At 35.5% G+C, this 16,615-nt stretch overlaps 1 protein-coding gene across 2 annotated transcripts in view; it reads right to left on the reverse strand.

Moving 5' to 3' along the window:
- Positions 1–16,615, reverse strand: part of LOC134535866 (excitatory amino acid transporter 3-like) — a 63,156-nt gene that overhangs the window by 34,993 nt on the left and 11,548 nt on the right. For both annotated transcript variants that reach the window (XM_063375209.1, XM_063375218.1), the window contains 4 exons: positions 7,216–7,325; positions 5,691–6,112; positions 2,602–2,644; positions 1,297–1,330 (listed from right to left, as the gene is read on the reverse strand). In XM_063375209.1, coding sequence (XP_063231279.1) covers positions 1,297–1,330; positions 2,602–2,644; positions 5,691–6,112 — 499 coding nt within the window. In that variant the 5' untranslated portion in view covers positions 7,216–7,325. The remainder of the gene's footprint in view (positions 1–1,296; positions 1,331–2,601; positions 2,645–5,690; positions 6,113–7,215; positions 7,326–16,615) is intronic.

Below are 16,615 nucleotides of genomic sequence, written 5' to 3' on the forward strand. Positions count from 1 at the left end.
TCAAGAATAGGACCCCTGAACTCGGGAGGACTCAGGTTCAAACTCTGACCCAGTGAGAAATAAGGGAAGTATACAGATGGGGCATAGGCTGTTTATGAGCTAAGTGAGTGAAGCTAACAGTTGAATCAGGGAAAGCATTGACTAATACACGTGTAAACAAACTACGTGCATATTCTTGTAGTGTCCTATTAACAGGAAACAAGTGGCGATGAAGAGGACTCCACATCTATTTTTTTTTTATTGTTTCCCGAAATCACTCCACCAAATGTTTGGGTGATTTTTTTTTCCAATTTCGTGGGGAATTCCTACAGTATTTCCTTTCACTGTAATGTTTTTTTTTGTAGATGGAACAGAAATATTCATGTAAACATACAAATTTATATAAAGTGCAAAAGTTTGTAAATGTGTACATTTACATGAAAATAGCTGTATCACTACACACAAAAATCGCAGTAATTTTGGGTTCGGATTCTTGCCCAGGAATTTTTGTTTTTTGTTGTCCCAGTACCGCCTATAAATACTGTTATTTGTAAACTGTTCCCTGAATACATTTTTAGTATTATCTGCGCAGATAAAAAGCTTGATAAAACCAAATTCCCTTTATTTATTGAATATTCGATTATCTTATTCATGGTCTAAAAAAAATATATGCTTGAATGAAACATAATTTACAACATTTAATTTTGCGCCAGTTTTCGTTATAAATACTGTGAATTATTTCAAAAAATTAATGTCATATATGCAAATATAACCAAAAATATGTGTTGAATATTGTAGTTTTACAGAATATTTCATGGGAAATGTTTTCTAAAGGAATCTTTTGCAAATGTACAGTTTTTTTTCTGTGTTTGATACCGATATTGTGAGTAGCCATTTTAATGACCTCATTGTTGATGAAATATTAACTCAAATTAAATTGTTCTTTGCCAGTATGAACGATAACACTCATGTAAAGCCCTAGCAATGACAGAATATATCATATCCAAATAATATCTTTCAGTTTTTGAGAATTAGAAACATGACAATGTATTTAATTCCTACAGACAGTCTTACACAAAAAATAGTCCATTGAATTATTTATTAAAGACATTTAAAGGAAGTTTTTTTACCGAGTATATTGAAACTTGAGAAAATATGGTTCACCAAGAAACATATTTAAGATAATATAAGAACAAAATGTTCGAGTCCACGATAACTAATCTTTTATTGTAACAAAAATAACGTAAGTGGTAGTCGGGTGTACCTAACGTATAAAATCTTAAACTAAAACTAATTTATATTTATAAGTTAGCTTACGTAATGTTTTAGGCGGAGACAGCTCGGTTTGATACTGGAACAGAAGAAGGAAATATATTGGAGTTATTCTTCCCCATAGTTAAATTAATGGTGATGTAATAATTTGTTTCATTTCTGGTTTTAATTTTAATCATCTCTCATAATAACACAATAATTCAACAAGCACATAATTGATTAAACCTTTTTGAACGCAAGCTTTTCCTAGTTGTGCATTTTAAACATAGATGATCTATTACCTTTGCTTAATCCCTACAAATCTAATGATACACTTATTAAGTAAAACAAAACATTCACTCAAACAAAATCAAACTGTATGAAATTGAAAAGGAAAACTAAAAACTAGTGAATGAATAGAAAACTAATCTCCTTTTTCTCTTTAGCAACCGTTAAGTTTTCATATGGGTTTCATGAATGGCTTGAAAGAGGAATTTAAGTTGTGCATTTGCTACGTATCAACACTTATCAGAGCTGCATTGGACTAATAGTATTTAAAGGCGTGGGAAAATATCTCTGAGAATGTGGATTTAAATGGAAAAATTTTATTTGAAATAGTTATTTCCAAATAGATTTAAGACGAAATGTTCTTCAAGATTAGGTATACTTGGGTCCAACCAACTTAGGAAAACTAAATTATTTTATTTAAGTAAGACAAATTTTGGTAGCAGTGAATGTCTCTTAACGAAGTGATTAAAAAGGATTTTTTTTTTGTTTTTTTTGCAATTTTCTGAAAGTTTATGACAACTCGTATAGCTTTCTTTTTAACTTCTGTAAGTATTATTATATTAATTTTATTAATGCCATATAATCTTTCTTATAAAATAACACCAAAACTTTAATCAGAATAATTGGCGTGACTGTAACTTCTAAGATATACTCATCTATTTTTGTAAGTGGCAGAATATTGATAAAGAATTATTCGCAATTTTTAAATAATACTCGAAGTGTTGACGAGTTTAGTGTTGAAAATGGAACAATTTATAATAAATTTGTTTTTTTCCCATCAAATATTCATTTGCTAGCAAATAATTGTTTTGTGTGTTTTACTTCAGCTCTACTATTTTTCCTTTAAAATTACTGTTCTCATATTTAGGTAAAAGCAATGCGTTCTTCAGTAAAATCTTTTTAAAATCGTAAAACATTAATTTTAGTTTTAAAATAAATCGCACTATAGTCTAGATGATATATATAATACACTTGTTAAAAAGTAAACTTCAAAAAGGTATTGTACGCAATTTAATTAATGAGCCAAAATATATAAAGCAATTTTATGTGAACAATGAATTGACGCTATAATATAAAACTTACCAGTGAAATACAGGCTTGTACTAAATTTGGAGGGAACATATTCCTGAAAAAGAAACAAAAAAGTTCCGTAATCATTACTACCGGTAAATAAATGCAACACAAGCCACATTCTTGAAGGTTTACGTGAATAATTCTGAACAACAAAAATATTTACTGTGATATTTTAAAATAAAATAATTACATTAATATGTATACATAATGTATAAAAACCGGAAAAATTCACGAACTCTTTTCGCAGCAGGCTGAAATTCGAATACATATACATGTGTTCTGTATTATTTTATTGGTTCACTGTTCGTGAGGAGACCGCTGCACCTATAACAAATCTGCTACTTCAGAATTGCAAAATCACAATAAACCCTCTAGAGATTCTCAAACGTTTAGCAACAAATGAACAGCTGACATGGGCCAGAAAATACAGAGAAATATCGAATATATCTTGCATGTCAAATAACCTTCAAATTATTAGAGTACCTACCTAAAACTGTGATTGTTTTCTGTATGATTTAAATCATTATTTTGGACATTTTATTTCACTGTATGTCATAGATAAAACAAAAAAAAAATGGACAAAGAGCGATGAATAGACAAACACAAAGATCAGTGTGTTTGTGCCTGATGATGGGAACAGATAGCAGCTGCCATAACGTCGCAACCGCTTTTGTCTTGGCAGACCTACTGTGTTCGTCTGTGTCGTCATTGTGTTATCAGAATACCTGTTTTATTTTATCGTTTGTGCGTCGCTGATTTGTCGTTGTGTTGTCCTGATTATCTGTTTAGAATCATCATTAAGTTACTCTGTCTGTCGCTGCGCTGTCCAGAGTTTACTGTTTTTTGTTGTAACTATTTCGTCGTTGTCAGCTGAAGGTGTTCGTCTGTGCTATGGTATTGTTCTAAGTATTGCCACGGAATTTTCTGTGCTTTCTTTACATTTAACATTTCATATCGGCTGATTTTGGCTTGTTTTCTGTCTGATTGTGAATTCTTCTTTGTTTGTCCATCTTTTAAGTGATTCTCTATGATATATTTTCTGTATGATGTACAGTGAAAACTATCAATGGTTTTTGTCTTTAAAAAATTATTTAAATAAATATTCCCAGTTGCAAGAATCATTCAAAGAACGTGCTTTCTGTATTCTGGTTTAATTTAACAGTCAACCAAAATTCTGTACTATTTTGCCTTAGAATTTATCTGCTACTCTCAAAAATGATTGCTACGCTTATTATAAAATAAACAGCCACATCGTGATTGGCTTGTTTCTTTGTCAATATCCCACTTTTTTGCATGTATTATGTAATGCAGCCACGAAGCTAAACTCTAATATGTCGCAGTGAAACACGCTTCTTATACACAGTCACAATGTACAGGATGGCTTTTGAAGATCTTACGATGGAGTTAGCCGAAAAGTCATTCTGAGACAACTAATATGCTCGTAGAAATAGATATTATGTACCCACGCACAGCCTCCCTAGATTGTTGATATAGGGAAAACAATATCTTGGCTTTAGTAGTACCATGTAGCTACAACGTTTGGAAACTTTTTTATTTAACTTGGGATCCGTGGGCCATTTCTGGTCCATAAAGGCCTGTCTGCGCCCCGATAAACTAACAGGAAATCACTTCTCTACTCAAAGATTAATGTGTTTGATGGCACGTAACACATCAAATAAACAGCGTTGTGCATTAATTCACAAACGTGTAAAATATTATAACAAAACAAGCACGAATGTTTGAACGTACAACGTTAACGAAGTCACGGATAATTGTTAAGTATATATGATTTTGAATGTTTTATCGGCCAATTGTAAGCCATAGTGTAGAAAAAGCCACACGAAACATTAATCTATGTAAGAGTCCGGGGTCTTATATGGCTCAGTTATAATAAATTATAATATATATTATCATATAAGTTATAATAAATTCTGTTACAAACTCACACCTGCATGGAACTACCAGAAATTAGAGATTAATTTGCCATAGTCATTATAAGATGTGCTAGTTGTCTGAAATAAAAAAAAAATATTAATGTTCTTTATTAAGCAGAAGTGTCTTATATAAGGGCGTTACTTGATCAAAAAACATAAAAGGGAGGAGGGGCATATTTTTCAGAATTTAAACCTCTCTTATGGGGGATGTGGGTCAAGGTGCCTTACAAAAAAAAACACAATAATTAAAAATAATAAAATGAGAAATAATACAATTTACTAAAAACATTTCCGAACAATTGTTTACGAATATCAGCAACGTTGTTTTACTAGCTATAATTAATTTAACCTCGTTTTAAAAAAAATATATTTTCCCCTCCCCCCGCACCACACGCAGGATGGTACGCCAATGGCTTTATGTCATCATTAAAGTCTGTGTACTGTTCTTGTGCCAGATTTTACTGTTCTGAAAGGTAGTACAACAGGCGGGGGAGCTGAATTGTTGCCCCTTGGATGGGCAGCCCTTCAGGATTTTTCTGGCAATGGTTTGTTTGTACTGCGACTGAAAGGGCAGCCCATCCAATTTCTGAAAACATGTTTCTTTAAGTGATTAAATAATCCTGCAAACTTGCCCCTTGAAAGGGCAGCCCTTCAGGATTTTTTTCTTACAGTGGTGTTTTTGAAAGGTTGTCTGAATTGTTGCCCCTTGGACGGGCAGCCCATCAGGATTTTTCTGAAAGTGTTTTTTTTGAAAGGTTGTCTGAATTGTTGCCCCTTGGATGGGCAGCCCTTCAGGATTTTTCTGACAGTGGTTTGTTTAGGTTAGGTTATGTTAGGTTAGGTTAGATTAGGTTAGGTTAGGTCACTTTACAAACTAACCACTGTCAGAAAAATCCTGAAGGGCTGCCCTTCCAAGGGGCAACAATTCAGACAACTTTTCAAAAACACCTTTGCCAGAAAGATCCTGATGGGCTGCCCTTCCAAGGGTCAAGTTTTCAGGATTATTTAAACACTTAAAGAAACATGTTTTCAGAAATTGGATGGGCTGCCCTTCCAGTCGCTGTACAAACAAACCATTGCCAGAAAAATCCTGAAGGGCTGCCCATCCAAGGGGCCCAGCAGGCTTGTCCTGCGCGAGGTATCGGAAAGGAACGCGGGGCGCACCTGACGAGGTCCAGCAGCGTGTCGACGGTGGTGACGTTGCGCGCGCCCCCGGCGGCCGCCTTGTCGGGCGGGCCCCCGGCTCCCGGGCGCACGGCGGCGCACAGCGCGACTCCCAGCAGAATGGCCGACACGGTGGTGGCGCAGTAGTAGGCGACGGCGCGCGCGCCGATGCGCCCCGACAGCCGCAGGTCCAGCGAGCCGACGGCCGCCGCGATGGAGGACACGATGAGCGGCAGGATGAGCGACTTGAGCATCTGCAGGAACACGTCGCCGGGGAAGCCGACGTACATGACGGCGCGCGCTCCCCAGGGCCGGTCGGCGGAGTGGCGCAGCGCCAGGCCGAGCAGAACCCCGCCCGCGGTGCCGGCGACCGTGAGCGCCGTCAGCAGGTCTCTGCGCCAGCAGGGCGCCGGCCGCGCCATCTGCTACCACCGTGATCCAGTCACTCGGGGCTACGGTACTCGACTCGTGTGAACATTTCAAAAATGTTATCAATTGACAAATAAATAAAAAGCGTATTAACACTACAAAACCCACTTTATTATTTGATAAAATATATTGGTTGTCTGTAAAGTCGGTTTACGGACGATAGTTTAACGTGACAACGTCATAACAAAAACATTGATAAAATGATTGCATACTTTTATGAATAAAATTGAATCATTTTTATTTTAATAATAAAAGAATAAATACTGGAAATTATACAAGTAATCAGATTTTTAAAATGCAAGAATAGTTAACCCTTATTGCCGAAATTGTTGTAATAAGCAATGAAAACCACATTAACTTTTCACTTCACTTTATAAACAGTCGACGAAACAGTTCACGTGTAGATGTAAGTTGTGTGCTGCCGCTGTCTTTCTTCTTCTCGGACACATAGGCCAATCGAGTGGAAGAGAGATAGATGCGTCGCAAGCGTACAATTAGCGAAACGGGACACAGCGTAACGGGACAATGTGCGTAACGGGACACTTTTTCGTGAGTGCAGCCGGCGTTCATCGATTTATTAGACGTTGTCACGTCAAAAAAAAACTTGCATTAGAGTTTATAAAGTTGAAAGTTAAAACGAGCAATTAATTTAAATAAAAGTTCAAATATAAAATTGATTCATGAAAAAAACAAATGTTTAAAGAATTTAAAAAAATACAAGTACATAAGTAACAACAGTAGGTATATAAAACCTAACAAAAATATTGAAAAAATAGCCTCATCATCCAAATATAATTGATATATGTAATACATACTTTTTATTTGAAAATAATTTTAGTTTTTATTTCTTCAGGAAGAACAACTATCATTTTTTAAAGAAAATATTATAAAAATCTGTGTCACCTAACTACATAAAGCCAATAAACCAATACTGTAACACACACATTCTATCCAGTCTTTAAAAAAAACACCTATCTACAGGAATAAAATAAAAATTGAAGCTTCTCTTCAACTTTTAAAACTACCACACTCTGTGTTCTGTCTGTGCCGTGTGGCATAACCGTGAGGACACACGGTCCTCCCACACTCCGCTCACCGCGGGCCACACGCGGCCTTCTGGGCAGGAAGTCCGCCTACGCCGCGTCGCGCCCGTCGGTGACGTCTGCAGAGCGCGGTCCCCTCAGGCCGTCCGGGTAGACTCTTCACCTGTGGAGCACACGCGCGCTCTTCAAGATGCGGTGCCACGTTTTTGGCAGGTTATTTAGATTGTGAAAGATGAAAATTATGGCGTTGTACAATAAAACAAACATTTATTCATGACACTAGCCGTGACATTGCTAACCACGAAACAATAATTATTTAGTTTTTAAATTTTATAAATTAATTATTCAGGCGACACAGTACGAATTTTCAATGTAGCACCTGTCAAAATTGTCGTCTTAGTTTTCAACACAGTGGATTTTGTACCCTTTCTAAATAAAAATTTATTCAAATTTGATTTTTTCACGCATCAAGTATGTGTGTGTTTAGCAATTCGAAGTAGTTTTAACTATTTGGTATTTAGAGTGTTAATATTGCGGGAAGTGCATTTCTGATATTATCTTTTCTTACCATTAGCTGTAGCCAATTTTGCTGTACTGAATATTTACTGTACGTATCCAACTTTTTTTTTTTTTTGCTTTTTAAGTTGATTTTGATACAAAAATAAATATTACCACATAATTTCCAGACTTAAGTTCCGCAAATGAAAGTTTGAGGATGGAAATATAAACTAACACCGTGTCTGCTCACACTGCAGGTAATATACTTTAATGAATTTGCATTTATATGCCAACTTCCATTAGGCTTTAATGTGCCACCGTATTTAAAATTTATTTGTTCGAGAGGCATCCCAGCATTTTTGAAGCCCGTTAAGCCATGCAAATGGAAAGTAACATGAACACGTCCAGGTAATTTTGTTGGAAAAAAGAATTTTTAAAATATTGCGTCGCACTTTCCATTTGCTTCATTCGGCACACACGAATCACATAAAACATCCGATTCCATTATGCCTGGTCTTGCCGAACTTTATGTTATCCCCAAAAGGCCACTCCCCAAAGCTTTTTAGTTATACATATGTACACATATATATACATAGACACACACATACACTAGCTGAAGTACCAGGCTTTAGCCGGACTAAACCTGCCGTGAAGAGGCTTCTTTTAGCCAAATAAAGATTTCCAAATAAAACAATTCAATGGCCGTTTCTATGAAGACGAAGAAAGCATCAACATTAAATTTTATAAAACTTATAATTGAAAAAGAGTGAAATGTTAATATTTAACGCCCCCGCAATCTCCCTTGGGAACTAATTTACGGATAACTATGTTCTCAGTCGATGTCTATCTAATATAAGGAACATCCCTGCCGATTTTAAAGTCTGTACGACACAAAGGTACATGAAAAACAACGAGAATTTTTATTTTGAATCCCCATTGGGAGCTGATGTTTGGAAACTCACGTTCTAAGTTTATATATATGTGTTTTTTTTGTGTAATATAAGGAACATTCCTGCCAATTTTCAAGTCTTTAGAACAGAGAAGTATTTGAAAAACGGTAATTTTGATCTTTAACGCTCCTAGAACCCCTTTGGAGCTGATTGTGGCAAAATTCGTTGTAAGTTAATGACTATGTAGAAGAAGGAATATGCGTGCCAATTTTCCAGTCGGAAGGTCTTATAGTTCCAGAGAAATTCTCGGTGATTGACTTAGTGAGTGGTATTTCTCTTATATATATATATAAGCGAAATACCACTCAGAGAGAGAGAGAGAGAGAGAGAGAGAATCGCATATAATATCTCGAATTTTCATTGCTTTGATTTATTGCGTCTGCTCTGTATGATTATGCAATGAAGAGTTCATCCCTATCCATATTATCAATTATTATTCATTGAATATTAGCCAAGTGTTCACATCGATTTCTCTTTCTGTTCAAAAATAATAAATACCTTTGGAACTCTAATCATTTGAGAACAATAGAAACTAGTTGCAGTGATGAAATTTTATACATAAAGAGTTAAATTTTGCAATTATTTAAACTAAAATATCACGCTTTTCAGTTAGACGCTCAATGATGTTGTAAGATATTGAAAAGTTTCATTAAATAATTAATTCTTAATAATCGTGTGTTGTGAATTCAATCTGTATGCGTTAAACTTGATATTTACTTGTCAGAGCATTATTCCTTAGTGGCTAATGATCTGTTGGTCTTTAACAAAAAAGCCCATGCTGAAAGTTAGTCAAGCATTAAACGTTCACCCTGGGACAATGATTTTTAAGGGCATGTGTTTAGTAAAACATTGGTAAAGACATATTGTGTTTTATACCTTCCTGGCACTGGAAATAGCAGAAAAACTACTTGTTCAGCCATAGATTTAATATTTTATCTTCTGACATGCGTTAACGAATTCTGCGCTTCAAAACTGATAACAAGAAATAATGTAATCGAATGAACAACTTAAATAACTTAAGTTAGTACATGCCACATCATTCTTCTCGAATGTGATACTTTACAAAAGTGTATCGGGAAAATTGCATCTGGAAAAATTGCGCTTTTCCATAAAAAAGTGGGATGATTGCAATCCTAAAATGAGACCAATATCGCTCGGTGGTATCGGTAAAACTGTGCTCGGGAAAAATGGGTTTTCGCATATAAAGTGGGATAATGATTTGTCTTTTATCGGTGTAGTTTTTTTGTGTTACCATATTTACTATACTTGTATTTATATAAATTATAACTGCAATTTAATAATTTCAACGAATATAAAATTCAAAATTAGTTATTATTCTTATTTCAAAAGATGTCCGTCAGTAACCTTTTTATTTTGTTATTGTTTGCTTAAACGTTTTGGTACACTTGTGTTTACTTAGCTAGTATCACTTGTATTTACGCAGTACACTTGTATTTACATAGCTAGTTGACATGTCGTTCAATTTTTTGAATGTAGGCCAGACTCTTTAAACACTTGGCGAGAACCTTGGGCGTACTTCTTTCCTACGTGCGAAAAACTAGGGCAATCTGTTTGTCCAGTTTCATGCACAGCTGCCTTCTCTTCGACCCTTCCAAAATGAAAGTAGCCCTATCGTATTTGTAGCTGGTATATTCCGTTTACTGCTTCATTTTCTTCAAAAAGGTGTAGAAATTTGGGTTAAGAGGGTTAAGATAAACATTTTACCTCAAGCTTACTGTTCCTCCCTTCGCAGACATTGTTTATTCGAAGATTTGTAAACAATATTCTCCATAGATACCGGGTCGCGCTAAATTCCTAGTGCTCGCTTATTTCATGTTGCATTTAAAGCTGGAGAACGCAGGAACTTATGTCACGAGGCCGAATCATTGATTAAAAAGAGGACACATTTCTTACTGATAGAAATCAGAGACAGGCTTATTGATTTCTCTTACTCTCTTCTTAACTGCTATTCGTTTAATTCGGACTTCTGTTTGCACTTGTGATCGGTTGCACTCGTAATTTCGTGCCCTTTAGTCACTATCTGTCCTTTAAACTTCCTCTCTTCTCTTTAATACAAAGCAAAGTCGTTTTCTCATTTGTAGTCTTCTTAGTTCTGTATTGATATCCTTTGAACAAAGCACACTGCTTATATTTCTTCGTCTACGTTCTATTCAATTGACACATTACTATTAACCTAACCAGCAACTCTGGTAATGAGGATAACAAAAGCATAAGTTTTAAATTCATGAGGAGTGTGTCACACGGAAAAGGAAGGGGGACGCAATTTTCCCTCCCATTCTGGCGAGGGCGCAACTTTCCCACTTTTTGTGACAGGGAGAAATTTCACCGGGTGAAATTTTCATGCAAACCTCAAAAGTAGTACTAATGGTACACGTATCCTTCTGCCTCTGTTGTTCTGTCAATGGTGTTTATAAACAACTTCGGGTGTTTGTCGGTGTTCGTAAACTACAAGGGGTGTTTTTTTTAGGTACGTGCCGTTTTGAAATTAGGCTGCTGCAGCGCTGTGGTTGGCATTACGCGCATGTGGGCTGTGTGTCTACATCAGTTGGCAAGCCGCAGGAGGCATTACGGAAACATTCGACTGTCTTTACGTTTGTTTGGGAGCATTTAAAATTTCTCTGCCGTTTGAGAATCCTGCCAACTGTGAAATAAGTGCTGTGGTTTAATTTCTTAACCTTCGACAAATCACCTTAGTTTTGTTACATATCTGTGCACTTGGGGCCTTTTGAGACCCCAACTTAAAATGTGGGTAAATGTATATAAGTTGCACATATCTTGTAATGTTACAAATTGCCATGTATTTATTATCTATTTTAATGTTACACTACCCAGTGTTCTAATTACACGTTACAACAACATTTTAGGGCACATGGGGTCTTTTAGGACCCCAATAATATTTGAGATTTTATATATGTAATACGCCATGTAGTGATTTACATATTTGTACTCATAATATTTTACGACATTTTAGATGTTTCACTTTGGAAGAATGTGGACAACCACAGAAAGTTTTAATGATTTTTACATTTTTAGTCATATTTCTCAATCATTTGAAATGTCCCTGTCAAAATAACATATTTATGTCATTATAACACACAATGTTGTTGTTCTTGAAAATGTATGCTCACATAATTATATAGTATGTCTAATTTGCAGACATACAAAACGATTTTTATATTCACAATATAATTTTCAATCACTCTCTGCAGCGCAGCTAGAACACTTGACAAAGTTTTCACTATGCGAGCTGCATACATTGTATCCACAGGAGTTGCACACAGATTTAATTTTTTTATCTTTGGTTCTTGGACACAAGTGACATCGTTTTCTCTTGTTACTTGTAGGAATATATTCACTTGATGTTTGCTTTTTGTAGCCAAGTGCAAGAAGGCCACTTTTCACACCCTTCTGAATGCATTTACCATTCTGCAGCCTTTTTTCTATGTATGGATGAACAAGCTGGCGTCCCAGTTGTAACAAAAAATGACGCCTTTTGTGTTTTACATTTCCAAAATCTTCAGGGTTATAAAATACCCAAACGATAAGTGATGCAATACCAGCAACATCCAGGAGATTATAAAATAACAAAAGTGGCCAGCGCCTTGTGTTACGTTTGCAACTATAAGTAGCCACCATTTTGTCCAGTGTATCTACACCTCCTTTCTTTGAATTGTAGTGCATTATTATCTCCGGCTTCTGTTCAGTTCCTTGTACAGTTGTGGAATGGTGCATTGACGAAATAAGTATAACTGAACTGGATTTTTTAGGCACATATGACACCATAGTTAGATTACCAGCAAAACCAAATACAGATGAATGGATTTCTCTACATTTATGAGGCAACATTTCCTTAGGAATTTCCACCTTATTTTTACGCAGTGTCCCCACGAATGTTGTGTTCTCTTTCAATAACTGTTGAACCAAAGGAATATTAGTAAAAAAATTGTCAGCAACAATGTTTCGTCCTTTGTTTTTCCATTTTCTGACTAGTTCATTGACAACCCTAGAGCCTTGGTTTTGGTCTCTCGTACCGTGTGTGGGCTTGCCCAGATATATTTGGCCATTTAGCGGAAAAGATGTATCAGAGTCACATAACCACCAAATTTTGACGCCATATTTTGCTGGTTTGCTCTTCATGTACTGACGGAAAGGACATTTTCCTCTAAACCCAACTAACTGTTCATCAACTGTCATGTCAAAACCAGGTACATATGACTCTGAAAGATTCTGTACAAATGTATCCCATATTTCACGCAAAGCTGCAAGTTTATCTTCCTGTTGGCGTGCCACACGTGTTGCCTTATTATCAAAACGAATCATCTTTGTTATCTCTTTGAATCTTTTCAAGGGCATAGTAGCTCGGAATATTGGCCTGCCATGTTCCTCATTCCATAGCTCACTGAGCTCTTCTCTGTTAGCACGATACACACCAGCACACAACAATAGTCCAATGTAAGCCTCAATTTCCATTTCGTTTGTATCTTTCCATATTTTATGTTCAGTGTTCGCATCTGATATATTACAATCATTCATAACTCGTTCCGCTTCTCTATTAGTTTCCCTTACAATAGTACTGACCATTTCTGGTGTCACAAATGTCCCAAATGCTTCTTTTACTGAACCCGGGCGATTACACTTCACTCCAGGTTTATCACGAACTATATTGTGCTTCAACGTTTGCCTTTGTGTTGGTGGATCCCTAAACCATTTCATTCCATTTTTAGCTATGTAATACTGGCCAGACAAGTTACTTTCTATTTCCGAGTCATCATCTGATATTTGTAAAGCATCATCTTGATAATCTTCATCTTCAAGTGCATCACTTTCATTTTCAGTTGTTGGATTACTGTCACTTGAACTTGAAATATTTTCACTGTCACTTATCTCTTGCAACATCTTTAGTAATATACTTCTTCCTTCTTCACTGGAGTGGCGTTTGCCTTCAATTCTGAAATAAACAAAAACATTTACCCTTATTTTCAAGGTGAGCGGATGCCCACTGTAGATAGTTACTGTGAACAAAATACAGTATCTTAGTTTTTGCAAGGAAGGAATAAGTGGCATTGTATAATATACCAAAACAAGTTTCTTGTATTTATTACTAATACTCGAATGCAGGGATGGACATTTTTATTGGTCTGTTTATTGCTATTTTTATGCTGTACAATATAAGTGTAATATATATATATATATATATATATATATAATATATAAAATAATTTATTTATATTTTGAATTTTTCCTAGAAACAGCATTGGCGTTATAAAAGAACAACAAATTTATGGGCATGGAATTGGAAATATGGACATTGAGGAACTTCAACTATTTTCTGGAATGATAGTTGCAAAAACCACTATAATGCACACGACCGAGAGCAAACACACAACCTCCAGAGTTTGCATCAGATATTGTAAATAGTGAAGTGTTTGAACGTTATTATTGTAAAAAAATTACTGAACACAATGTAGCTAGAGAATACGATTTTTTATGAACTTCCCATGCCTGTGAAAATTAGTAGGCTATACAAAAAAGGTATGAAATGTTTCAAACCGTAGAACATCAAAAACGATCCACCGCCCGAGAAAAGCAAATGGCACTTGAAAAAAACATTGTAGAGTGTAAATGGACGCTTTCTCTATGAGTCAAAACAAGCTCACTTTGTTACATCTGCTTTGAACTTTTATAGGGCACGACGACAAAGATGCCCAAAGCGAACACATCCTATTGATAAAATGTATTGAAAGCACTAGTAAACTTTTGCTCGTAAAATAAAAAATATATAAGCAGCCTAGGCCATCATTTTGAATGATAAAATGCGCACTAAAATTGTACTGCTACTTACATAATTTCTTCATCCATATTTTATGTTTTTCTATATTCTTCTTTTACGATTCATGTTTCGTGGAATATATTGTTCCTAAAGAATATGCAATTTTATAATCACGTCTCCACAACTTGTAAAATATAACGCTAAATAATGATAGTTCAAAACTAGTAACACAATCACTCCACGCAACAAAACTCATGGGTACAAATACAACTGCCGAGCAGTTGCGATAGCTGATGCGCCAAGAGGATACCATTAGCGCTATCTGTTTACTCATTTAGGAACTGCCAGTAGAGTTATTTCTAGCTCCGTTGTCTCAAGCAATAATATAAAGATAAATTTTTTGAAAATTAATTTTATACATTAGATATAAGTTATCTTTGAGTGGGGGTACAAAAGACCCCAAGTGCACTGTGAAAGAGACTTAAAGTTAAAATATTTATTACACAGATATTTTGAAACCAAACATTTCCAGAATTTGAACAAAGCACCTAAAACACATTTTAAAGAAATGTCCTAAAATAACATAAGTCACAGGCTAAACATATGAATGCTACGAAGTGAAACATTTTCGTGGGGTCCAGAAAGACCCCACGTGATGTGTCGAAGGTTAAGAGCTAAATTCGTGAAAGAGGCAAATTCATCGTCAGATCAGTGAAGTGTATGAAGAATATATTATGATCGATGGAATGGTACGGAAATGGTTAGACCTTTTAAAGATGGCAACACGAATATTCATGATGAGGAACGAAGTGGGTCACCTTCTGTCATTACTGAAGATTTGGTGCAGAAAGTTGACGAAAAAGTGAAAGAGAAAAGACGGATTTCGTCGTTAACTTATGAGTTTCCTCAAGTCTTAATGGTTGTTGAATCACGCTGCAGCCTTCTATGAGGATGAGCTACAAAAGCTGGTTGTACCATACGATAAGTGTCTTACATTTGGTGAAAATTGTGTAGTAAAGTAGATGAAGGTACAGGCTTTCATTTGAATATAAAATTGTTAAGAAAATTCTACTTTTGTACATCCAAAGGGTAGTAACTAAAAAAAAAATCTCGTAACATCATGTGTTGCCTTGCAAGTGAAAGTGGTATGACCCTCGAGAACCGTCAGATTTTAGCCAAGTTACACGAACACAGACTACATATACCTATGTGACAGATCCTTTACGAGGAAATGTGAGGAACAAAAATGTCAATTTTGCCATTATTTTTGAATATATGCTACTAGAAAAATAAATAAATGTTACCAGAAAGTGAATTAAAACAAAGAAAAAGAATGTAAAATTTTCGTAAGTACGTCTCTTAACCATCGAAGATAGAATATAACATATAACTCACACCAGGTATATTGCATGGAGTGGTTTAGGGGGGAAAATGGAAACCGGAAACCATTATGACTGAACTGGGATTATAAACCTTATCCTCTTTTTATGCGAGTCCCAGTGTCGTACATCTACGTCCCCTCGCTCCATTGATGAAGAACTGCACACTCCGCGCTATGGTTGGTTGACAGTCTAGATTGCAAATGTTTCTATACTGAAATAAATGTCTTATTCGACATGCCTTGAAAGACTAGAAGCCAATGTGATTCGCGTCATGTGTGGCTGACACATATTTGATGGCTTGCACAGACATATGGAAAACTGCAAAGACAAGGTTCCAACAAATTATGCATAGAAAAAAAATGTTTGTACTTTTACAAAAGATTCCTTTGGATACCATGTCTGTGGCCATGGGTGTTTTTGCATATATGAAGTACGTTTTTCGAGATAATACTGAGTATTGCTAACGGAAATGGGCGCATAAATTATGGTTGAACTGATATTTCATTCAAGCATACTTTTTAACCACGAGGAAGATAAAAAAACTTTAATTAATTTAAACTTTATTGATTTATGCTTATTAACGTGGGCAGTTTATACTGTACAGCTATTCAGGGAAATGTTTAAAAATAACTCTAACTATTGGAGGTATTGGGACAACACAAAGTATAAACTCACGGCTAATAATCCGAATCCATTAATACTGCGAACAATATTTTGTAGTGATACAGTTTTTTTATTTACTGGTACATTTTAAAAAATATCATTAATTTTACATGAATATTTCTGTTCCATTTCCAAAATAAATTACAGTGTGTCGATCAGCTGGTGATGG

The sequence above is a fragment of the Bacillus rossius genome, chromosome 1 (assembly GCF_032445375.1).
Source record: "Bacillus rossius redtenbacheri isolate Brsri chromosome 1, Brsri_v3, whole genome shotgun sequence".
NCBI classification, from domain to species: Eukaryota; Metazoa; Arthropoda; class Insecta; order Phasmatodea; family Bacillidae; genus Bacillus; species Bacillus rossius.